At 63.2% G+C, this 25034-nt stretch overlaps 1 protein-coding gene across 2 annotated transcripts; it reads right to left on the bottom strand.

Moving 5' to 3' along the window:
• Positions 1-855: 855 nt before the first annotated feature.
• LOC101924245 (semaphorin-3F) lies at positions 856-24436 on the bottom strand. Of its 2 annotated transcripts, XM_055805287.1 has the most exons (19): positions 24276-24436; positions 20996-21165; positions 11518-11678; positions 11284-11346; positions 10714-10833; positions 9210-9290; positions 6897-6990; positions 6386-6505; positions 5240-5379; positions 5048-5162; positions 4772-4841; positions 4522-4666; positions 4183-4405; positions 3277-3365; positions 2918-2959; positions 2511-2668; positions 2364-2431; positions 1443-1576; positions 856-1356 (listed from the first exon to the last, which is right to left on the bottom strand). In XM_055805287.1, the coding sequence occupies exons 2-19, from the start codon at positions 21114-21116 to the stop codon at positions 946-948; spliced, it is 2355 nt and encodes a 784-aa protein (XP_055661262.1). In that variant the 5' UTR covers positions 21117-21165; positions 24276-24436; the 3' UTR covers positions 856-945. The 2 variants fall into 2 exon arrangements, with proteins under 2 accessions (XP_055661262.1, XP_055661263.1); XM_055805288.1 differs by lacking the exon at positions 9210-9290.
• Positions 24437-25034: the final 598 nt, after the last annotated feature.

Below are 25034 nucleotides of genomic sequence, written 5' to 3' on the forward strand. Positions count from 1 at the left end.
TCTGTCCCAAAGCCAGTGTTTATTTGGGGGTGCCCCTGGCTGCGGCAGGGGGCACTTGCTTGGCCCCTGCCACCCCTGCGCTTCCCATGTACAACTATTTACAAGCCCCTGCACCTGCCTGGGTGCCCCAAGGGGCAGCTGACGGGCTGGGTGCCCCAGCGCCCGTGGGTGCCAGTGCCAGTGAGCACCAGCGGCTGCTCGAAGTTTTACCCCAGGCACAGCCCCTTCTCCTTCTCTTCCCCACCCAAAGACCCCGGCCGAGCCCCCACCATGGCCTGGACACCTGGATACTGCCACAAGGGTCCTGTCCCACTGACCAACCCCCCAGGGAGGGGGACAGGGCTGCACACCCTGGTCCCACAGCCCCCTTCTCCTAGGCTTGCCTGGTGGTCTGCAGCTTCCCCACAGAAAGCACTTGTTCCTCAATAACCAGGTGGGGAAACTGAGGCATGAAGCTGCGAGGGCTGCGCACAGCTTGCAGGGGCAGACCTTGGTGGCGCTGCCTCTCCCACTGCCTTGGCTGGGGTTTGTTCCCCTCCACAGGGCATCACCCCCTCCCACAGCAGGACCCAGCACCTCTGGCCCCCCAGCGCAGGGCCATGCCCCAGCTGTGGGAAGACAGCAGCTGCAGTGCCCAGTAGTCCCCACACACCAGGATCCCGGGGTCCTGGGGCAGGGGGGAAGACAGCAGTGCTGGTGGCGGCTGCCTTGGGGGTCCCCACCCCTGCCTGGGGCCAGGAGGTGGGAGTCACATCACCCCAGTGACTATGTACAACCTACAAATAAATACCATCTCCCGTGGGAGGGGAGGAGTGCGTGTGTCTGCGTGCGTGTGTGCGTGGATGTACATATATATATATATATTTTTATTTATTTATAGATATTTTTAATATTAAAAGGGGGGAAAAATAGACCACTGTGCTAGCAAAGTCCCTGATGATGGTTTCATGTATGCCCGTAGGTCTCTGGCTGGTGATTCCGGCGGTTTCGAGGCTTCTTCTGGTCCTGCTGCTCCTTGGCTTTGAGGCCAGCTAGTGGCTGTGGGGGGCTAGCGGCCGTGTGCCGCCAGTAGCCCTGGCAGTACTGGTCCAGAAGTCCCATTTCTGGCTGGGTGAGGAGCTGCAGCAGGTCCTGGTAGCGAGGAGTGGGGGCACCCGGCAGGCCAGGGGGGGACTCCGCCTGGACCAGCACGGCGTGGACGGCGCGGCCACTGAGGACACGGAGCTGCACCTTGGTCACCGTGTGCTTGAAGTTGTTCTCGGTGGCGGTGCAGGAGTAGAGGCCACTGTCGGCGAGCTGGAGGGCACGCAGCAGCAAGCCCTGCTCCGTCCGCAGCACCCGGCCTTCCACCCGCAGCTGTCAGGGGGAGAGGTGGCATGGCTCAGTGGGCTGGTCCCTGGCCCCCCACCCCACACCCCCTCCCAAGCAGCACCCTGCCCTACCTCTTTCCGCCGGTCACTGTTGTCCTTCTGCAGCAGCCACTTGACGCTGGCCTGGGGCGAGCGGGGCTGGCACTCCAGGAAGGCAGTGCTGCCCTCCACCCCATACTGCACTGCCTCCACCATGTTCTTGTTAGCTGCAGGGGTGGGCCATGGGCAGCTGGGTCACACGCCTCCGCACCCCTGCCCCGCTGCCGTCCTGCCCAGCCCACCAACTCTCCAAGGGAGAGGTCCTGTCCATCTCCAGCCACAGGCCTGCCTGCTCCCCAGACACCCAGCGAGTATGCTCCTTCACCTCTAGTGTAGCCATGCTTCTGCAAGGGTGTCTGTCTGTCTGTCTGTCCATCCATCCACCCACCCACCCATGTTCATCTTCCTCTGAAGTATCCATACGCTCATCCATCCACCCATTCATTCGTCTACACACCCACCCATTTGTAATCATCCTTCTCCCCACCGTATCCATCCATCCATTCATCCATCCATCCATCCATCCATCCATCCCTTCCTCTATCTACCCATTCAAATCTGATCATTCTCCTCCACAACATATCCATCTATCTATCCATCCTCCATCCTTAATGTATCCATCTACCCATCCATGTTCATCCTACTCCCCAATGTATCCACCCACCCATCCACCCAACCATCCACATTCATCCTCCTCTCCAATGTATCCACTCATTCACACATCCATCTACCCACCAACCCATCCACCTGGGCTCATCCTCCTCCCCATTGTACCCATTATTTCATCTATCCATCCATTCATCCATCCATCCATCCATGCTCACCTTCTTCCCATATACCCACCCACACAACCATCAGCCCACCAGGGCATCCATCCACCTCTGTGCCACTCTGGTCATTGCCCACACCCCCCCCACACCCCACCCTCAGCACGCCCCCCCAGACCTCGCTCACCGTTGGAGTTGTAGCCTCGGCACTGGCGGATGGGGTTGCCATGCCGGACATCCTGCCGCCGGCTCCGCCTGTGGGGAGGTGGAAGGTGAGCTGGGGAGCCTGAAGCCAGGGTGTCCCTCCCTGCCGCTGTCCCCTGGCCCCCCATACCTCTTGGAGGAGGCAGAGTAGCGGGTGCAGGCGCTGCCATCCCAGGCACAGTACGGGTCCCGGGCCAGGCAGCAGTCAGCACAGGCTTCCCCGTACACATCGCAGCGGTGTAGGGCCAGGTGGGTCACACCTACAGCCGAGGACACGTACAGCTGTTGCTGTTGGGTGACAAAGAGGACAAAGTGAGATGCTATCTTGTCCCCACCCCACAAGGACCACCCAGAATGAGCTGCAGCCTCCTGGTACTGGAACTGGCCAAGACACCAGGGCCACCTGGGGTCACTCGAGCCAGCTTGCCTGGGGCTACCCATGCGCCTCCCCTTCTGGTGCTGGGGTGACACTAGGCAGTGCCGCGGCCAGGCCCGTAATGGGATCTGCCCAGCACCCTGCCATTTGCCGTGACTCACCCTCTTGGAGGAGATGGTCATTGTCTTGATGGGTGCTGGCACCTAGACGAGAGCAGAAGTGAAAGAGAATGAGGGGTGACTGCCTGGCCTGATGCTGCAGCCCTGGGGTGGGCGCCCCAGACCCCTGCAGGCAGCTAGGGCAGGCAGGGGCGGGCAGAGGGAGATGCGAGAAGGCAGCAGGCAGGAGGACCAATGCTTGGGGTTCCTCCAGAGCCAGACAATGGGTGGCTGGTATCCCAAGGGACTTGCTGATGTCCCAGGGGGCAGGTTGGTGTCCCAAAGAATGGCTGGTGTCCCAAGGGGATGGTTGGCCCGGTTGAGGACACTCAGCAGGGTGTGGAGGGCAGGCCAGCCCTTACCTTGAACACCTCGATCTCCTCCAGCATGAGCTCCTCCGTCTCCATGTCATCCCGGGGGAGCACGATGACCTTCTGCACGGTGCCCCGATCTGCAAGACACCATGGTGCCCGGGCACTCAGTGCCACCCTTGAGCACCTGTGCCCTCCAAGCCTGGGAAGGGGGTTCCTGCTGGGACTGGGGGGAGGAAGGATTCCCCCAAGCCCATGCCCATCTCTCTCCTGCTGCAGCAGGCAGCTGTGCCTGGGGCGCGGTGTACCAGCTCAGGACACTGCCTGTGGCTAGGCACTGCTGCCACCCAGGGCAGGGTGGGGACAGCAGCTGGGAAAGGATCAGGATGGACCATGGGGGCTCTGGGATGTGCATTGGAGCAGCGGAGGCACTGAGCTGGATGATGGTGCCTGCAGGATGGGCACTGGGGCAGGGGAAGGACAGGGCTGGATGCTAGTGCCTCTAGAATGGGCAGCTGGGCAGGGGAGGCATGAAGCTGGATGATGGTGGGCTTAGGATGCGCAATGGGAAGAATGCAGGATAGGCACTGGGGTCAGGAAAGGATGAGGCTGAATGGTGGGGGCCATGGGACGGGCAGGGCAGGGGAAGGACCAGGCTGGCTGGTGGCATCCCTAGGATGGGAGGTATCATGCTGGGTTGCTGGCTCTGGGGATGGGAACTGGGCTAAGGGAAAGACCAGGCTGGATGGTGGGGGTCCATGGGATGGGCACCGGGGCAGGGGATGGACCAGGCTGGAGCCTCAAAGAGGGGCAGGGATCTCAGGGGAGGGGTCTCAGCCCCTCACCCTGCTCCAGCGTGGCGGAGGGCACCGTGCTCTGGCCAGCCCTGGTGGTGCCCGTGCCCTCCGGGGCCGCGCCGGAGCATGCTGCGTTCCCCGCGGTGCGCGGCGTGGGTACCTGTGCCCAGGAAAAGCACCTCATAGCGCCCGTCTGCCGCATCCACCTGGTCGACGGCCACGGTGGTGAAGCGGTAGTTGACGTTGGTGCGGACCACCAGCGGCTGGCGGTGGGTGGGATAGACAGCGTGGTACATCAGCGGGTGCGTACGCATGAAGTTGATCACTTCATCAGGATAATCCTTCGTCGACTTCATGGATGGGGTGAAGGTTCCCCCGGGGCACTGTGGCACAAACATCACCAGTGCTCAGTGAGCTGGTATTTGGGCATGCGACCGAGGGTGCCGGTTGCATGGCAGGTGCCAGCTCACCTCCCCACGTGTGCCCAGGGGGTACTTACAGTGCCTGGCCGGGGGTAGGGCATTTTGCCTGTGTAGGGCACCCACTGGTAGTTGGGTCCCTCCTTGTGTGCGAAGGGCCCGTTGAAGACCATGCGGATGTCAGCCATGGAGTAGACACACACGGCAGAACCCTTGAAGACCGACCTGGGAGGAAGGACCTGCTGCCACCCTACACTGTGGCATCACAGGGACCCCCACCCAGCAGGGGCCCATCCTCTGCTGCTCCGTGCTGGGAGTGTCAGCACTCACCCCGAAGCAGAGAACACAGCGTAGATAACGGGGTTCTTGGTGTCCTGAGTCTGCTGGATGAAGACATCCTCTTGGGACAGAAAGATGGGGGTGTCACCATGGGGAAGGTAGGCAGGAACACCCTTGCACTCAGGGATGCCAGGATAGGGGGGAGAGCAGCTCCCCATGGGACAGCAAGAGGTGGGGGGGCAGCAAGAGGGTCCCCAGCTCTCCCCAGGGTGCCCCCCAAGCCTGCAGGAGTGGAGAAGGTCTCCATCCCCCTCCTTGCCCACTCACGGAGCTCATCAAAGTGCGTTTCGATCCCATCAGGTCCTGGCACAGAGCAGACGAGCCGGGCCTTCAGGAAGGTGCTCCACTTGTTCACGAGGCAGCAGTGGCCCCCGTCGTCATTCTGCAACAGAGGAACCCCCATGCTGAGCCCTGCCCACTCCCTTGCCCACTCCCCTGCCTGCCTGCTGCTCCACCTACCAGGCAGATGCGCCCGATGCGGGAATAGACCCCAGGGCTCAGCGGGGCATCAGCTGACTTCTCTCGGAAGAAGAAGTAGAGCTTGTCGTCATTCCTCTCGCTGCTGTCGGGTATGAGCTGGGCACGGACAAAGGCCGGGTCTGGAACGGCACGGCACGGCACTGTCAGCCCAGCAGAAGCCTGCCCCTGGCTGCAGCGGGATGCTGAGCCCCCCTTTCCTCTGCTCCTGGAAAAGCACTGCTGTGGTTGCAGGGAGACAGCTGGATCTGGACCATAGCTGCAGAGGTGAGCAGAGGAACTCGGTCTCTCTGGTGGTCATCAGTGCTCCAGGAGTGCCTTGGGGCTTCCCTGAGGTCCTTGGGAGCACCCCTGAGGTCCACAGAGTGGAGAGCTCCAGCAGCTCTGAACAGGGCGGTGGGAACCAGTCTTCCCCCGGGGAGGAACCACGCAGACTGGAAGCTTCTCAGGAAGCTTCTCCCTGCCATCCATCAGCCGGTACCCAGCCGTGCTGACAGCTCTCCCTCTTCAGGTTACCGCCCCGCCGGCTCCCCAGCCCGGCAGGATCATCCCATCTGCTCTGCTCTGTTTACTCAGCTGCCGCCCTGCAGGCAGGGGTGCTCTGAGGGGGGCAGGATGAGTGCTCAGGGTCACCGACTGCAGGCGACATGGTTGACATCTCAGCCCTGCAGAAACCTACACACAGACTCTGGCAGAGCCAGCCCAATCTCTCACCAGCTGACTGCTCCCACCATCCAGCAAAGCTCCCAGCACATCTGCCACTGCCACACACAGCTGTCCCTCTGCTATTCTGCCTAGATTTCCACCCATCCATCCATCCATCCATCCATCACACATCCCTCCACCCATCCATCATCCACCCATACATCATGTGTCCACCCATCTGTCCACGCATCCATCAGCTGTCAACTGTCAACCACCCATCCATCCATCCATCCACCCATCCATCAGCTGTCCATCCATCCATCCATCCATCCATCCATCCTTCCCACTCCACCACCCATCCACCCGCCCATACTGGCTACTGTCTCTGTCCTGGGAGGACATAGTACAACACGATGAGTTTCATCTCTAGGGCTGGAGCTGCGTGGGCCCCAGGGAACCTGAGCCAATGACACCCAAACTCACCGTTGAGCCAGCGTGAATTGTATTGGTCTGTCCTCATGGCTGTCTGCTTGCCCATGGTGCGGAAGATGGCGGCATCTGTGCCCATGAAGTCGATGTAGACACCAGCGTAGAGCTCTTCATCTGCAGAGGGCAGGAATCAGCCAGGGACCCCCACCTAGTCCCATCCACCCACCTTCTTCCACTGCTCTGGGCTCCATCCAGCCCTAGCTCCAGCCAGTAGCCACAAGGCACCAAGAGCCACTGCCTGTGGCCATCTCAGAGAGCTCAGAAGGTTGCCACTGGTCTGTAACCAGGACCTCCACCTCTGCTGGGCCAACTGCCCAAGGACTGGGCATCCCGGGTGCCCAGCCATCCACCGCTGGAGCAAGCAGGGGTGGCAGGGGCAGGAACCTGACTCCCAGGGGATATTTGGGCAATGCAGGAAGACTGTGGGAGCAGCTATCCCATCCCGCCTACATGCTTCCTCTGCCCAACACAGGCAGCACTGGCCCCAGGGAGCTACAGAACTCACTTATTAACGCAGAGACGGTGTCTACTTTGGGGTCATAGGAACACTTCCCCTTCCCTGACTCCAGCTTGTCTGGCTCCAGGTAGAAGATATAATCCTGGAGAAGGAAGCAAATGGAGGAGCTGATTAGACTTTCACCCCTCCATCCCTGTGGCATCTTCCAAAGCCCACCAGGAGAAGCAGGCTCCTCCAGGATGAAGGCCAGCAGCAAGGATGGATGCGGGTGGACCACACCAGGGGTCTGCAGGTCTTCTGAGAAGCTGAGGTCCCCGTGAGCTACTCCTCCAACGGTGCTGGGTGCTTCTCCATGCCCTCCACCACTTGGAGACTTGGTTGAACTGCTGGGTTGAAACAGGGCATCCATCCCCCAGGTCCACTTCTGGGCAAACATCTCCCTTTGGCCACCTCTTTGCTCCAGCTGGCCGCGTCGCACGTTGCCATTTGGCTGGCTCCAGGTCACTCAGCTCCAGCAGCTTTGGCAGGCAGAGTTTGGCCAGTGGCACAGCTCAGCACAGCTTGGCTGCCAGACCCACCGCAGTCCTCTTGCCAGGACCCATCTTCCAGCAGGCACTGCCAAGGTGGCATCATGGGGAGATGCTGCACCCACGCTGGGGGATTTGCCCCCACACTGTTAGCTGTCTCTCCACCTCTGCCTCCCCTGTGGCCATCCCTGGCACTGTCACACATCCCCAGCCAGGCAAGACCCACACTGCCTCCGGAGACAGACACAAAAACCTCTGCCAGTGCCAGCTGGGGGCAGGCAGGGCCAGGCTGGCCCAGCCAGGGCACCCTGCACCACCTGACATAGGGACCATCAGAGCAGGGATGAAGCAGCAGCATGGCAGCACTTGTGAGGAGCCCGGGTGCAGGGGGGTACCTCAAGCAACCAAATCAGAGTGGCGGAACTGCCCACTGGCCCCATGCCCTGGCTTTGACGCAGGGGTGATGGACATGGTGGCAGCCATCCTCCATCAAAAGGTGAACAGCATCCTGGCAGAGCCCCCAGCTCCAGGAAGGGCAGGATATGGTGGGGAGCTGGGATGCTCACCGAGCACATCTCCCACCAGAGGTTTTGCTCATGCCAGCTCCTCCTGGGGCACCTCAGCCCCAGAGATGGGCACAGCCACACTTCCACCGTCCCCATTGCTGCACTGCGCTGCCAGAGCCACCATCACCATCACAAACGCCTCTGCCTGGTGACAGCCCTGCTCCCGAGCTGAGCAAACCATCACAGGGAAAACCTGGCTCTCCAGTGCAGCCCTGGCCCCAGCCGCATCATCTCACCCTCCCAGTCAGGCAACCCATGAGCCATCACGGTGCCGGCACCACTGCTGGGCTAACGCGCCTTGAAATGCATCGGAGTTGCGGGAAAGCAGGTGCTGGCAGCCCCCAGGGAGCCCCCGCCCAGGGCACAGGGAGCTGCACCAGGGAGCTTCTCCCTGTGGATGCTGGGGCCAGATCTGGCAGGGAGGGAGGAACCAGGGGAGCTCGAGGGGGCTGAAATGGCAACAGGGCTTGCCCAGCTGGCACTGGGGAAGTCAGCAGCAGGAGCTGCCCGCAGCCAGTGAGATGCTCGCAGCTGAGCATCACCCTCTGCCCCCCCTACCACCCATCCTTGGAGCGGAGGGGCCAGCAGGGGCAGAGGGCCAGGCAGGAGGGAGACCCAGGCTGCCACAGGATGCCCACGCCCCACCTGCTCCCCAGCCCATGCACTGACCCATGTTAGTCTGGAGGGGAGAGGCTTGGGGGGTGACACTGTCAGGGTGGGCAGGACGCTGGGTGTTCCCAGAAGCTGGGGCTGCCATCGCCTCCCTGAGCCTGCTTGCCCGCTGGCATGACACAAGCCCTCCCCGGGGCAGGGCAAAGCAGCTGCTTAGTCACGTTTTTGTAGACCCTACCAAAACACCTCCTGCACATCGCCTTGGCATCCTCCCCTGAACCACCTCAAGCCCTGTGGCTCTACCGACAAGTGGCCCCACTTCCAAGGGACACAGCAAGCCTGGAGCTGGGCAAAGCTGGTGGCAGGGGGGAGAGCCACCGTCCCTGACAGTGTCCCCCACAGGGGACCCGTACATGGCCTGGGAGGAAGGAGTTAGTGAGAGAAGGAGAGCAGACGCCAGGCCGGTGGCCGAAAGATGCTGTGCTGAGAGGGAAGGAGACGGCGGGGATGCCCACGGAACCGGGGATGCCCACGGCACAGGGCGCCTGGCCCAGGGGTCGGAAGCATGCCGGTGGGAGGGAGAAGGAGCCCGCGGCTCTGGCGCGCCCCGGGGAGAGTTGGGCACGGCTGCGGCGGGCTCCCAGACCGGTTCCCACCTTGCTTTGTGCTGGTCTCGGGCTGAGGGGGCTGTCGGTGGATCTGCTTTCCCGGCCTCCCGGCTGGCTCGGCGGAAACCCCTGGGGAAAAGGAGCAGGGCAGAGAGTTAGCGCCCGTGGGGGGAAGGACTCCCCAGGGCAGGGGCGGGTGGGGGGACCCCAAGAGCTGGGGTGATGGGTGCCCATGGAGCAGCAGAGCTGTGGTCCCCCTGGGTGGTGCTGGTGGGGGTCTCCGGATGCTCCAGGCTGGGCCGTCCTCCAGCAGGAGCTTCTCCAGGACAGATCCTACTCTCTCCCACAGAACTGGGGTGCCCTGGCACAGGGAAGGAGAGAGCGGAGAGGCAGCTGCCCGCAGCCAGCCAGGTTAGGCTCACACCTGGGCACACAAAGATGGCACCTGCCACCCAGGTGGCAGCACCCTGAGCAGAGAAGCAATGCCCCAGCCCCCGGTGCCCAGTCACGGCATGGGGGAAGCTACTGGCACTACAGGGTCACTGGAATGCCCTGTCCCTGCCACAGCGCTGCTGGTCTGCTGGAGGGGACACACGATGCTGTCCTCAATTGCACCAGCACCCCTGCTCCTCCTCAAATGCTGCTGCTGCCCAGCCTGGTCCCAATCCAGTCCTAATCTGGACTGGCCCAAGCAGCGTCCACCCTTCTTGGTGCCTGTGCCAGGCTTGGGGGCATCGGGGCAGACACACATCCTCCATGTCCAGCGCCGCGTTCCTCCCTCAGCTCAGGCTGGCAGCACCCAGCTCCCTCTGACCACAGAAGAGGACACAGCCCAGGACCTGCCACCCCAGCGCAGAGGGGATCGACACCTCACAGGGCTTGGGGCCCCCCAGGACACCCACGTTGCTACTTGCAGAGACTGGCTTCCTCCCAGGACTATTCTGAAACTGCTCCTCTGTCTGCCACACATCCAGCCTGGTGGCACACGGCTTTGACCACCCTCTCAGTGCATACCATGGTCCTTGGGGCTGTGTGGCATTCATACAGGGATGTCCCCGACACAGCCACATGCACTGGCACAGCCCCTGCCACAGTTTTCCCTGTGCAACACCAGCACTGGCACAGTGCCAGGCATCCTCTGCATCCACGGCAAGGGGCTCCGCAGCCTGGTGGTGGGTGGGAAGCTGGGGGTGACACATCTCTTGCTCCGGTGGAGATCCAGCAGTGGCTGCGACCAGCAGGGTGCGAGGGCACATCACATGGAAGCCAGCATCAAGGTCCAGCCAGGGTGGCCCAGTTCCAGCATGAAGAGAAGTCCTCTGTCTGTGGAGATGGCTTGGCCCCACTCAGCAGCACAGCACTGTTAGCCACGGTCACCCCACTGCCTGCTGTGGCCCCCAACCCTCTGCTCCCCAAACCCCCTGACACCAACCAGCAGAGGCAAGCCATGCCGTGCTGCCCTCCTGCACCCCGCTGCAGTCCTGTGGTGGCTGCACCAGCACCACTGGTCCAGGCACTGGCTCAGCCCCCACCCATCCCACCCACCCCTTACCTGGGCTTTGCGCCCACGGTTGACGAAGGCGCAGATGGGGTTGTAGGCGCCGGTGCCACACACGTAGAGGTGGGTCCGGTTCCAGGGCTGGATCAGGCGGATGAAGTTGCCACACTCCCCCTGGGAAGCAGAGGAGGGGGGTGCCAACCCCAGCAGGGGGCCATAGGTTGGGGTGGGGCCATGGGCTGGCACCATGGGTTGGTGTGGGTCATGGGATGGTGTGGGTCATGGGTTGGCATGGGCCACGGGATGGCATGGGGCATGGGACAGCATGAGTCAGGGGCTAGCATGAGCCACGAGCTGGCAAGCTAGAAGGCCCAGCCCTGGCTGGCAGGAGGAAACATGAGGAGCTTGGCCTCCTACTTGCCCATGAAGCTCTCCAGGACCTGCAGGGCTGGGACAGAAGGGGTGAGAGAACACTGTGACACCATGGGATGCCACCCCATCCCGGCATGGCTGCAGATGCTGCTGCACTAGAGGGGACCTGGGGGATGGCTTTTTCAGGGTATGACATGAGGACACAAATCCCCCTGAGTGCTGGCCAGAAGGGGGTTCATGGTGTCCACTCACGTTGCTGTTCTTGCCTGACAGGATGCACTCTTCGATCCTCTGCTGGGATGCGGGCCAGTGGATCTGCAGAGACACAAGCCCAGGGGAGACCAGGGCTCACATCCAGCCCCACCTCTTCCCCACCAGTGCCAGCAACGCCCATCGAGCTCCTGCCCCAGCATCCAAAATGCCCCCTCGTGTGCCCAGTTGCCCCCCTCCCACCTGTGCCCCCCCTACCCTGCGATGGCAGCTTACAATGAGGGGCTCGCGGTTGATGTCATGGAGGTCCAGCGAGAGGACGTAGTCCTTGCTGCCCACGTACATGCGGTCGTGGTCCTCGTCTTTCAGCAAGATGCGGTAGTCGCTGGAGTTGAGGAGGAAGTTGAAGAAGTGCGCTGTGCCAGTTGCCTTCAGCTCTGTGGGGGCAAAGGGGCAGGTGTCAGCACCCCAGGGACCCCCACCTGCCCTGGTGCCACCTCTGCCCCTGAGTTCAAGGCTGGTCCCAGCTGGAGGACATCCTGCCAGAGGAGATGCCCACCTTTCCCTCCATGAGAGCCATGATACTGCCACCTCTACATAGGACATGGGACAATGACAGAGATGCACATGGCTGGTTGGGACAACCAAGAGTGGCCAGGGGAGGGGGACAGCAGGACCTGGGCTCAGGAGACCCAGCACCCCACAGGAGGGAGTGGAGCTCCCCACTGAGATGGGGCGGGAAGCAGGGGCTCCCTGGCACACTAGCCAAGAGCCCGCAGCTCCCAAAATCTCCGGCATCATCCCTCTCCTGCCCTGTGACCCCACGTCTCAGCCAGTCCACTGGCTCCTCGATGGGGAAGCTGGGACCCCAAGGAGCTCCCTCCCGGGGAGGGGACAAACCTCTCCCCGGCCCCACGCACCCCATCCCCCCTTGGGAAGTTATTTTTAGCCTGAGTGTGGGAGCAATGAGTGAAAGAGGATAATGAGGGTCATGAATATTCACAAGTGCAATGAGGCAGCCAGATGGAAGGCAGAAGTGCTGCAGATGATGTGGGCCAGTGCCAAGGACCACGCAGCAGGGGCCAGGACACGAGCAAGACAGAACCCTACCCCCATGGGACACTACCTACTCTGGATGCCACCCCCTCTGGAGGTGTCACTCCCTTCCGATGTCAAGCCCAGCCATCTGATGCCACCTCCATGGGATGACACCTGCCCTGGATGTCACTCCCTTTGGAGGTGCCACCCCTTTGGATGCCACCAACAGCCATCCGATGTCACTCCCAGCCATAAGATGCCACTCCCATGGGATATCATCTTCCCCATATGCCATCCCCTTTGGAGGTGCCACTCTAGATGCCACCTCCATGGGACACAATCTGCCCCAGATGCCACCCCCTCTGGAGATGCCACCCCCTTTGGATTCCCCCCTTCAGCCATTAGACATGGGGGTCTCATGGGACTGCCACGGGATGCTGGCCCCATGAGCACCCCCCACCCTGCATTTTGTCCCTCCACACCGGGGTGTGCCCTGTGCACCAGGGACCCCCCTTCCCGGGTGGGAGTGGAGCAGGTTCCTGCAGCTCGGTGGCGGGAAGGAGCATGCCGGCTTCCAGGCAGGGCTGGGCAGGGCTCCAGCGGCCAGCTGCCGCTCCCAGCCAGGATGCCAAGCGCCTGCAGATCTCCCTGACCTCTCACCTTCCAGCCCCATGGGGGGCTGGCAATGTCCCACAGGCATCCCCAGGGCTCCTTCCCATCCTGGGCACCCTGAAGACATGGGGGGGCTGCCCTCTTTGGGGACTGAGAGGGCTGGGGGGCTGTGCCCTGCACCCTGGCGGTGGCAGGGACCCCCTTGCACAGCCCTGGGGACACCCTGCTTGGCATTCTGGGGCTGGGCTGGCGGACTGGCAGGGGGGTGGGCACCTCTGGGGCAGGGTGGGCACCTACCCTCCTGCCAGCCAGGGGAAAGGGAGGTCTCCATGGGAGCCCATGCCAAGGGGGCACAGCGGTGCACAGGAGCAGCCAGATCTGTGCCCACCGGTGTCACTGGGAGAACCCGCCCTGTCCCATGGCCAGCAGCACTGCCCCCCAGCCCCCAGCCCTGCCGCACGGCACCTGCAGCCCACTCAGCACTGCTCAGCTGCAGTGGGGAGGCCGCTACATGCCGGGCACCACGGGGCACAAATCTGCTGGGGCTGTGGGAAATGCTGTCACGGGACGTGACATCAACATCCCCCTGGCCCAGGGGTCTGCCTGCCAGCCAGGGCTGGATAGAGGGGGTGAGCATGGTGGGCACGTGGAGGGGCTGGTGGGCAGGGTGGGGTGCCACGGTGCAAAGGACAGGGGGACAGGGGGGCTGCTCACCCACCTGGTGAGCACACTCCTCCTGCCTGTCCCATCTGGGCTCCAGATGTTCCCTGTTGCCAGTGCTGGCTTGCCTGCCACTTGTGGCATTCCCTGCCTGTCCCATGGTGCTCCCTGCCTGTCCCACAGTGCCCCTGCCTGTGCCACAGTGCACTGGGTCCAGTCTCTGCCTGTGCCACGGCCCACAGCTGCCCCACTCACCCACGCAGTGCGTGTGTGCGTATGCATGTACAGCATGCAACACGTGTGCATGCGTGTGTGCCCCACACAGCATGTGTGTGCATCCCACGCAGCATGTGTGTGTGTGCACGTACACTGTGCGTGTGTGCCCCCCACACAGCGCATCTGTGCATGTGTGTGCCTCACTGTGTGCGTGCATGTGTACATGTGTGTGTGCGAGTACAGGTGAGTGCCCCATACCATTACATATGTGCATGTGTGCCCCACACAGTGTGTGTGCATGCACGTGTACCTCACACAGCACGTGTCTGTGTGCATGTGTGTGCCCCACACAGTGCCCTGGGGACACAGGGTGACTTTCTTGGGGCTTCCCCCAGAGGTATGCTAGTGTCGGGGAGGCTCTGGAGCTCAGGAGCCAAGAAAGGGCAGGGTGGCTTCAGCAGTGGGGTGACGCAGGCAGAGCAAGAGGGCTCGTCCCTAGCACTAGGGACCAGCTGCCAGAGCCATACGCCCAAGTCATCCTGCTTGGGGCAGGGACAGCCCTGGTGCAGGCAGAGCTGGGGATGGAGGTTAAACCAGGCAGACCCCCATGCTGGGACAGCCCCGCATCTGCCATCGCTGCCTGGCCTGGGGACACCACGTCCAACCTCCCCAGGGGCATGCTCCCATCCTCACCTCCCAGCTGGGACCCTGGGGCTGAGCCGGGCAGCACCAGGACACCAGCAGTGCAGGGTCCCATGCCAGTGACAGTCCCAAATATCCCACATCCATCAGGATGGCCGGCCCCAGGACTTGTCAGGGGACAGAGCCAGCAGCACAAAGGGCCCTGGCCCCCCGCTGGGGGCACCATTCAGCCCCCCACGGCCCAGCGATCAGAGGGGGCATCCCCAAAGCAGGGTGGTGACGGACCCACTGCCCCGTGACGCCCTCTCCAAAGGCGATGGACGGATGGGTGAGCCCCCACCCCAACTTCTGACCTCCTGAACCGCCACCTTCCCGCCCTCCCTGCCTAATCCCCCACCACCACTGTGCCCCCAAACCTGCCCCCGGCAGCCACGGGGGGTCCCTGGGGACAGAGCGGGGCAGGGGCCCCCCTTGGGGCTAGGGAAGCTGGCTGGTTAGCCGATGTGCCCTGATGAGCATATTCCCTCCCGCATCCCTGCTGCCAACCCCAGCACCGGCAGAGCTCCCCTGGCTGGCCAGGAGCCTAATCCCATTTTAATTGCCCAGCACCGGAGCCAGGAGCCGCCCAGCATCACAGCCAGGGTGGCCTCCCCGGGGATGGGGCCGGTCCCCTCGCTGCATCCTGCAGAGCCCCCACCAAGCCTCCATCGGACTCACCTCCCTAGTATCGTTTGGTGGCCTCAGGCATTGAGATTTAATTACCCTGCGCCTTCGAGCGATGCTGGCGGCCAGGAACCGTCAGACCCTTGGCCAGCAACAAGGGGTGATGCTCAGCTCTGCCTGCTTGGCTCTGCCCGCAGTGATGGCAAGCAGCACCGCCCAATTACATGCTCTGCAAAGCCAAATCCCCCCCCCGCCCCCCCCGGTCATGCCAAATTCGGGCTGAATTTACAGCTCCAGCAGCTGCCCACACCCTCCACCCTCGCTGGCTACCACCACTGTCCCCCATCGGGCAGGGATGAGTGGTCCCTGCCCACTGGCACAGAGGCCAGCACTGATCTCCAAAGCAAGGGTAGATTTTAGGGGGCCCCTGATAAACCGAGCATCCAGAGGGCATCTCATCCCAGCGCCCCAAATACCCCCAACCCCCTCAAAACACCACCGGAAGCGCCGGCACGGAGAGTTAATGCCACTATAGGACCAGAACTGGTCACCTCCCCAGGTGCACTATTGCTGCACCCCCCCTGAAACCAATTACAGGCGCTCTCACCTAATTAGTTTCTAATTATGGGCTTGTAGTGCATTCAACATAATTAGCATGTAAATTACACAGCGTGTTTATATTCAATAACCGCTCTCCCCCTGGCTGGCAGAGGCAGTGCCTTTTGGGAGCCCTTTCTTTGCATGGGGGTGAATGAATTCACACCGCATGCCGATGGAGAAGCCAGCACTGATCCCAAGGGAGCCTGGCCCAGCAGGGATAAATCCTGGGCTCCATCCCAAAGCGGTTTATCCCATAAATTTATTAAGTGTGCCCCAAATTTTCAGGATGCTTCCCCCTAATTTTTCCCTGCTTGAAATCAGGGATGCAGCTTTTTTGGGTACCTGGCAAAGAGGAAGGATGGGGAGCAATGCTGGGAAAGGGATGGGGGGCTGGATGTGTCCCCTCCCGTGTTTAAAGCATTTGTTGTTACTGGGTCTGATCAAAGAGCTGGGTGGGTCACCCGATGAAAGCAGAATTGCTTATTTGTTTGAGCATCACTCCGCTACCCCTTGATGGGTTATTTATGATGTAATTAAGCTAATTACATGTAATAAGAGAGTTTCCGTGGCCCCCAGCCAAGCTTTTTTCCCATTTAACCGATTCACAGGTGGGAGGAAACCAAAGCCGCCTTGCTGGGGCTTGGGGAGATGAAATGGCTCCAGCTCCCGATTGCTGCCTTCCACCCCCGACCATATCCAGCGCCCCCCGGGAGCATCGCCCCGTGCCGGCACCCCGCTCCACTGGCCCCTGCAGCAGGGGACAGGTGCCACAGCCACCCGGCTCAAATCCCTTGGGATGAAAGCAGGGTGAGCCGGGTGCTTTCCCCCCTCCCCCCCCCCCCCCCCCCCACCATCGCAGCCTGGACGATTGGGCACAGGCCAAAAAAAAAAAAAAAAAAAAAGAAAACCCACATTTTTTCAGCCGAAACCGCTGATTCATCCCCCAGCGAGCTTGCCCGAAGTGCTCGCGGGTGGACGTGCCCCAACGAGCATCTCTGGTAGGGGGGGGGGCCCTGTCCCCACCGAGCATCACATGGCAGCAGTGACCCTGGTCCCCACTGGGGAGCTGGGCCAGGGGATACTCTGGCAGCAGGGAAAAACCCCTCGGGAAGGAGCCTGGCTTCAGAAAAAAACACTTCAGTGCCCCCAAAAGCAAAGAGCTGAGCTGAGGGTCCCCACCCGCCGCCCTTTGGGGCGTTTTTTTATACATTTTTTAACATTTTCTTCCACAGCCCCTGAAAGCAGCACAAGGTTGCCTTGGTGGGAATGCAGTTGCTTTTCCAGGCCATTCGCTCTGTGCCAAAAAGACGACAGGGAAGGCAGTGGCTGGGGTGCTCCGGGCAGGGGCCGGCAGCACTGGAGCCAGGGATGGGGGACACAGATGCCAGGAAGGGCCATGCTGGCTGCACTGCTCCAGGAGTGTTGTTAATTTGAGGGATAATGAGCTTACTAGATATATGCTGGGGGGGGGCTAAAATCGCACAGGGTGGTTTTTTTGGGAGGAAGGTTTAAAGGAGCTTATGGAGCTTTGCAGCCGGAGTTCCAGGGGGCTCAGACCCAGCAGCAGCCGGTCCTGGTGGGTGGGGGGGCCCTGCCACAGCCCCACAACCATCCCCAGCCAAAGAAATCCTTTTAGGGAGTCACAGAGCTCACCCTCATGTCCCTGTCCCCCAGGGCACAGGAGAGGGGACCGTGGCATCTCCCCCTACCTTTGAGGGGTCCAAGGGAGCAGCACAGAGGTCCAGCACACTCCCACTCTGTGCTGGGGTGAGGACCAACAGCACCAGCCCTCCCAGCACATCCCCACGGCTGGCTGTCCCCGAGCCTTTGGCCCTGCCTGTGCACCCCCCCCGTGTCCTCCCCATGTTTATCCCAGCCTGCTGTCGCCAGGCAGTGCCCACAGCTGCGGCAGCTTAGGAGGGCGCCTGGGTGGCCCCGGGGACACAGCCCCCCTTGCCGGGCTCCTCTCCAGCCATCTGCCACCTCCCCGGCCTGGATCAAGCGTGCCGATGTCCCCCAGCCGAGATGCCAGCAGGATGGGAGGGGAAACTGAGGCACAAGGCATCCAGAAGCAAGGTCACGCAGGGGGCTGGCAGCAGAGGCGAGAGGAGCCTCCACCACTTGATTTATTCTTTTTAAAGTGATTTTTTTCCCCCTGCAGGAACTGCCCTGCCTCTCACCCGGCCCCTCCTGGCCAGGGCTGTCCCTGGCTGGACCTCTGCCACGGCTTTTCCAAGAGGTGCCAGCACGGCTGTTCCCATTGCCACGTTGGTGTGTGTGGGGGGGTGGGGGGGGGGGGGGGGCGCGGGGGAGGAGCGGCTCCCCCTTTGAAGCCCCATGGAGAGCCCCTGACCTCGAGGGCTTCCCGCGGCGATGCGGGGTGAGAGCCCACCCTTCCTTCCCGCATGCTTTTCCCATGCCGGACAGGGAGCAGGACACAGAGGGATGAATCACCATCACCATCATCATCACCTCCTGCATCCTTGTGGTGAAAGCACAGACCTCTGCGGTGCCCGAGCCCCCGGCACGGAGGAAGGCCCAGAGGAGAGGGGGCCACAGGATGTGTACAGGAGATGGGGGGGGAATTGTTAGCAAGAAGATGATTAAAAATATCCACCCTATTTCTGGCCAGCACCGGGCTGAGATCTGGGAAGAGCTGCTGGCAAAAGGGAGCTGTGCCGGAGCCGCTCCCAGTGCTGTTCTTTCCGTGCAGGTCACCTTCCTCCTGCACGACACATGGACAGGAAAGCCTTGAGAGGGAGGACAGACGGACAGCAACCATGGGGGTCGCAGGGTGAGGGGGACGACTGCGGGATGACCCTGCCCAGCCCATCACCCTGCGCTGGGGTGAAGGAGCTCGGCTCCTGCCCTATTCTTATTGCTTCATTATTTTTTAATTTTTTTTTTCTTTTTTTAAAGCACTCAGAGACGACGGGGCTCCGTAGAGGATGACGCAGGCCCCGGGGAGCTGCGACAAACCTCCGGCGCGCGATAACAAGCAAAGGCAAACAAACCCAGAGACGCTCCCGGGGCTGGCGGGGCTCCAGGCAGCGTGGCTGAGGCGAGGCACTGGGGGGGGACGGATGGACACAGGGATACAGTGGCTCCCTCCAGCACAAATCTTTCCCCAGCACCCCACTAGGTGCCAATGCGATGCCACAGCCACCTGGGTCCTACCGGGCAGTACCTTGGCATGGGGATGCTTCAGCCAGAGGGACGCTGGTGGTGGGGACCTGCACCCCAAGCCCAGCAGCATCCCTCCAGCCCTGCCCACACCAACAGGCACCAGGTCCCCTGAAGTACCACAACCATGTCCCTGCCAGCACAGCCCAGCCCAGCTCATCACACCAGTGCCCCACAGCCCAGCCCCCATCACGCCCAGCCCCACTGCCTGCAGCTGCCTCAAGGGATTTGGGGCAGGGGATCTGGGTACTGATCCAGGCTCCCCAAGCAAGAAAGGGGCCGGACCAGCCAGCAATTGCCACTACCACACCACATCTCGCAGCCCCATGGCTTTGAGGAGGCTGCGGGCAGATTATTGACTCAGGGAAGCTGCTTACCGGCAGCCTGGTGTGCGGCTCCTGGCTGGCCCTCGAGGAAGACCCCAGGCTAATTCTCCTCTGCTGCCACTGCTGCAAGAGCGTAGGCGGGGAGGAGGTGAGCAGCATCCCTTCCCAATCCTGATGCTTGGATCCAGCACATCACCAGCATTTCTTCTCCATGTGCCAGTGCAAACTGGCCCTTCTCACACCACAAATGCCCTCTCTGTGCAGGGGGAGCCATGCCAGGCCACCCCAGGCAGGAGGGAGAAGGACCAGAGATCCTGGCACAGGCACTTGAGTGACACCACCAGGTCCCCCGGTCATGACCAGGGAACTCCACTCCACCCAGCCAGGGCCCAAAAACCAAACCCAAACCAGCCCCCACCCCGCTGCACAGCAGGCCTAACCACACTTATCCGGAATTAATCCTGCTCCCAGGCATGCCGGCACTGCGGGATGGCAACAAGCATTAACACACACCTTGCCGGGGTGGGGGGCACCGGGTCAAGCCAGGGCTTCACCACAGCCTCCTCCCACTGCAGCCACAAGGAAGAGATGCTCTGAGCCAGGATAAGGGATGCATCCCTAGGTGGGAAACAGCAGCGGCCAAAGTGCCCCAGCAGCCCCCAAAACCTCTCCGAAACCGCCTTTTGGAGAGAAAAGTGGTGCCTGCCACGCAGAGAGGAACTGCACACACCTTTCCAGCCTGGACTTGTCCCCAGCCGCTTCATACCAGCCATTTTTCCTGCCGAGACCAGCCTTTAAAGCCAGAGGCTCGCCCTGCCTGAGCCTTGTTTGCCGCGAGCCCCCTGAGCCCCTCCTGCCAGGGGGCTCTGCTGGACCGGACCAGAACTGCTGTGCTCACCATCGGCTCCGCCACTGCATCCCGGGCTCACCGGTTCGGTACATGACCGGAGGGCAAAGGCATGGTGGGAAAGCATGGCAGGGCGCAGGCAGCATGGCCCCGGCTCTCCCAGGGTGGCTCACGTTCCCCAGGACCCCAAGAAAAGGCAGACACAAGGCTCTGTGTGCCTGTCACCCTCCTGACACACATCCCTGGGCTCGGACGAATCCAAGAGGGCAGCTGGTCCCAGCAGGGCCTGGGGCGAGGGCAGTACCAAACACCCTGTGCTGGCGGAAGCTCCTCCAGGTTTGTAACCCTGAGCACTGCCTCATCGCCCCATCCAGCTCCCTCTCAGCATCCTCGAGGCAGGAGCTCAGGACCAACCCCTCCACCAACATGCACCCCAAAGCTGACCCGGGATTGTCCCCCTGGCTCCTAGAGTGGGCTGGGTGGGTCAGGCAGCCCCGGTACCAAAGGGTTAAGCCCCTTTCCCCCACCCCGGCATCCTCCCCTCCTGCCTCTAGCCGGCTCCCAGCCAGCTCCCAGGCATTAATGCCAGCTGGGGGGGCCAGGGCAGCGCCAAGCTGCTGTTTGGACTCGGGGCGCTGCTGGGGGGGGGCTTCTCGCACCTCAGCACCCAGCTTCGCCAGATGGAGGGAGTCACACACCCACAAGGGGAAGCGTACTAGGGGGACTGGGCAGGCTACCAGCCCCACAACCCCCCCAAGAATGGGAGCGGGGGGGAGGGGGCAAACTGGGAGCTCAGCCACACCGATCCCCATGGAGATTTCTGGGGGTGCAGCCTACTGATACCCCTGCTACCAGGTGAGAAGGGAGGAGGAAGCCTGGACCATGGTGCCCCTGATGTCCTCCACCTTCTTGGGGTCCCACCCTGCTCCCCACCCCCACCCCGCGACTCCTGCTGCCAGGCTCTTACCTTTGAAGGAGAGCTGGACCCTCGGGGTAGCAAAGCCGTGGTCCTTGGCATGGGCAGCCCGCCAGCCCAGAGTCAGCAGGGTGGCCCAGAGGAGGACGCTGACCACGGGCATGGTGGGCATGCACCTGGGCACCGATGTCGAGGGGAGTCCGGGACTTGGGGAGCTGAGCCTGCCAAAGAGGGCATAGCAGGGAGGGACATCAGTTTGCTGCACCCACCCTGGGATGTGGGGTACAAGTCCCACACCTCCCCATCATCATGCCACTCTTCATCACTCGCCGGCACACAGCACCCTGTGGGGAGGGCTGGGAGCAAGCCCTGGGGGGGCTCAGGTGAACCCTGCTCTGCAGGCTGGGGTGTGGGGGGCAGGAATTGGCGGGGGTGCCCAGTCTCACCTTCTAGGGTGCCAAGCTAAGCATGCAGAGTGAGGCGAGCACGGCAGTGAGCACCACTGCAGCACGCTCCCCCACCTAAGCCAGCGAACCTTGCCCAGGTGAGGAGCATCCCTCCTCACCCCCCCTAGCCTGCAGCATCCCCACTGCGCTGAGATGGCTCTCCCCCAGCACCTAGAGGGGTCCCATTCCCACCCCTCTTCGCCCCACCTCTCCTCCCAGCCCCCAGCAAAGCCACAGTGAGCAGAGCTGGGATCAAATCTTTCCAACATGAAGGAAATCTGGACTTCATTATTCCAAGAACGTACAAAAAAAAAAAAAAAGGGGGGGGGGATTTTTTTTTTCATAAATAAAAGAGGAGGAAAAAGAAGAAGAAAAAAAAAACCCTGCCTGTGTGCCAGGCAGCTGGACTCCCTGGGGCTCCAGCACTGAGTGGAGTCCGCCAAGCTGCCTCCAGCAAGCCACACACGCACCCCGGCACAGCACGGCATGGCACAGCATGGCATGCAGTGCCCCCAGTGTGCCCCACTGCCCCTCGGGGAGAGGGATCATCTCCTCGGGCCCAGGTCCCTCTCCCAAGGCAGCACCCTCCCAGGGGGCTCCAGGAGGCTTAAGGCAGGATTTGGGAGGAGGGCTGCGGTGGGAAGCTACTCACGTCCCCAGGGAGCTGCACACCCAGGGTGGGATGCGCTGTGCCGTGGTACCTGGGTGGGCTCAGGCATCCGGGCAGCACCCAGTCAAAGGTGTCTGCACCGCAAGGATGGGCACTGCCTGCCTGCATGCTGCACCGGGGGGTTCCCATCGTGCCACCCCCATGGGGACGTGCCAGCTGCCACTGCATAGCCCCGCAGGGGACAGGCACACAGGAAGGCGGCGGGTGGATGGCCAGGACCCCTTCAGGGCACCCCAGCAGAGAGATGCTGAGCTGCCAGGGGGGCAGTCCCGCATCCCGGGGCTCTGCCCACAAGGCCACCCAGGTGGTCCGGCCAGCCCCTCCCGGGGTGCACAGAAGCCAGGGTGCCAGCCCTGGCCCCGAGCGGGACAAGGACAGCAGCACCGACACCGCCAGGGGGGCACCACCGCAGCCCCTCCAACCGCAGCCCCTCCAGCGCCGCTTCCTCGGGCGGCAGGGCAAGACCTGGAGCACGGCGGCACTGCCGCTCCCCGGGGGCTCAGTATTTTTTTTTTTTCCTCACTCTTGCCTTTGGAGTCAGTAAATATTTCGATTTGCTCTTCTCCCCCTGAGCACACCCAGCTCTGCTCCATTGTACTGGCATTCGGTCCCCTTCCAGGCTGGCCCCCCTGCTTCTCCCACCCGTTCCCAGGCTCTGCCCTTCCCATCAGCGCCGGGCCGGGACAGCCCGAGCCCCCAGTTCCTTCGCCAGCCAAAACTCCAGTTGGTTGCAGTTAAATAACCCCCCTCCATCCAAGCCTCCCCCCCTCTCCCCGGCAGCTTTAGGAAATAATTCTGGCAAATCCCACTATTGCATTTGGATGGAGCGGCGTACGCGTCAGAGACAGGGAGCGAGATGGCAAACAAAGGAAAAGGGAGAGGAGGGGAGCGCAGCGAGCGCAGGGCGAGGAGGGGGGAAAGGGCCGGCGGCGAGCGGGGGGCACCCAGGCCCGGCTGGGAAAGGCAAATTCCAAGGAAGCAAAAAGGGGAAACGGCCCATCGGAGTGCACCTTGGACGGGAAATCTTTATTTCCAGGGTCATCTGCGCTCCAGGGAAACTGGGAACTCCAGGGGAGAGCGGCCACGTTCCTCCTCCCCCCAGCACCCGGGCTGGCTGGGGGTGGGGGGGATGTTGGCAATTAAAGTTTGGCCATTGCTGGTGCTGCCGCAGGAAGATCAAAATCCCGCTCGGCATTATCCCCCCTCCCAGGCCGGTCAGCCCAGCGCCACCGAGCCCAAGCGATTGGGGAAAGGTTTTCCCGGCTAGAACAGGGACTCCTCTGGGGGACCGAGTCCCCGGGGCCGAGGGGGGCCGGGGGGGCTCGGAGGTAAGGCTGCCCGCACGCCTGGTCCTGGGGCCTCGGGAGCGACCCCCGGGAGCAGGAAACGCTTCGGGAGGGAAAAGAGAGACCGGCAGGATGGGCAGCGGGAGGGGAGTCCGCCCCAGCTCTCGGCCATGGTGCCCGAGTGCACGGTGGCACCGGTGGGAAGGGGGCGGAATAAAAAAAAACCCAAAAAAGAAAGAAAGAAAGAAAATAAAATAATAACGTTAACCGGCCAGCGCGGCCCCTCGCACCCGGGAAATAACTTTGCGCAACTTTGCGCCGCCAGCCCTCCGGCACGCCTGGCCAGTCCCGGGGGAGAGCCCCCTGTCCCCTGCGCCCCCGGGCGCTCTGCCCCCCCGCGCCCCGTGCCCCGCTGGGGCTCCCGGTCCCCCCGGGCTGGCGGCGGCTGCCGGCTCCACAGGGCTGGGGGAGGGCGTCTGGCGAGTGCCCCCCTCCCCAGCACCCCCTCCTCAGCCACCCACCCGCCGCCCAGCCCTGCCGCAGCCCCCCCTGCCCCGGGAGCTCTTTGCCAGCCCCCGTCCCCTGCCCGCACCGTGCTCCCCGGGGACCGTGCCCCCGCCCCGGGCGGCACCGGGGCGCGCCGGGCTCCCGGGTGTGGGGGGACCAGCAAAGACACCCCACCCCACCCCCGGTACCGGCCCCCCTGCGAGGCGGGGCGGTGGGGAGGGCTGCAAAGCGCCCGGCGTCGCCGCCGGCTCGGGGCAGAGGTCCCGACCCCGGTGCGCAGGCACCAAGCCGCCCCCACGCCCCACCTGCCCGCTTCACCGGCAAGTTGCGGCGGGGGGGACACAGGCACGCACACGCGAGTTCCGAGCGGCGGAAAGTTTTCTCGGGGCGCCCCCGCTCCGCCGCCCGCTCCCTGCCCTTACCTCTGCGGGGGTCCCGGCGGCGGCGGCGGCTGGCGGGGGGGTGTGGAGGGCGGCGGGGCTCAGCGCCGCGCCGGGCACCCGCGGCCCCCCGCCATCTCGCGGCCGCGACTGCCGCCGCGGCCCCGGCCCGTGGAGCGGCGGCGGGGCGGGGCGGGGCGCGGGGCGGGGCCGGGGCGGCGGGCGGTGGCGGCCCGGCCCCGAGTGGGCGCCGCAGCCCCTGCGCTTGTCGCGGGGCGCCGCGGGGGGCGTCGTTTGCATAGCCCCGCCCCCCAGCCCCGCCTCCCCCCCTCCTGGGACAGCGGGTTCGAGCCCCGTCGCCCCCGCCGCTCACCTCCGACTCCGGCCTTTTGTTGCTCCGTGCCGGCGGAGCCCCGCGCCGTGTGAGGCCGCGGGCAGCAAGGTTGGCCTCCGGCGCCCACCACTCCCGCCGGCCCCGGGAAGGAAGCGCCTACATAAGTGCCGTCCCTCCTTTGTCTGCCGAGGCGGGCGGCGGGAGGCAGCGGGAGGCAGCGGGGAGCCGAGCCCGGGCGAGCCGGCGGCTTTGTGAGGGCTCCGGCTCCGGCGAGAAACCGCCTCCCACACACGGCAGCCCCTCGGGCAGGAAGAGGGGCACCTTCCCGCGGCCCCACCTCGTTGCTGCTGTCGCCCCCGCCCCGGTGGTCCCCGGTCCTCAGCCGCGGGGAGACAGGTGATGCCTGCCCCTCTCCAGTCCCCTGGAGTCCCCCTGCCCCGGGGACCTGCCAGCCCCCGGGCGCTCCC

Source organism: Falco peregrinus, chromosome 5 (genome assembly GCF_023634155.1).
Source record: "Falco peregrinus isolate bFalPer1 chromosome 5, bFalPer1.pri, whole genome shotgun sequence".
Lineage (NCBI taxonomy): Eukaryota > Metazoa > Chordata > Aves > Falconiformes > Falconidae > Falco > Falco peregrinus.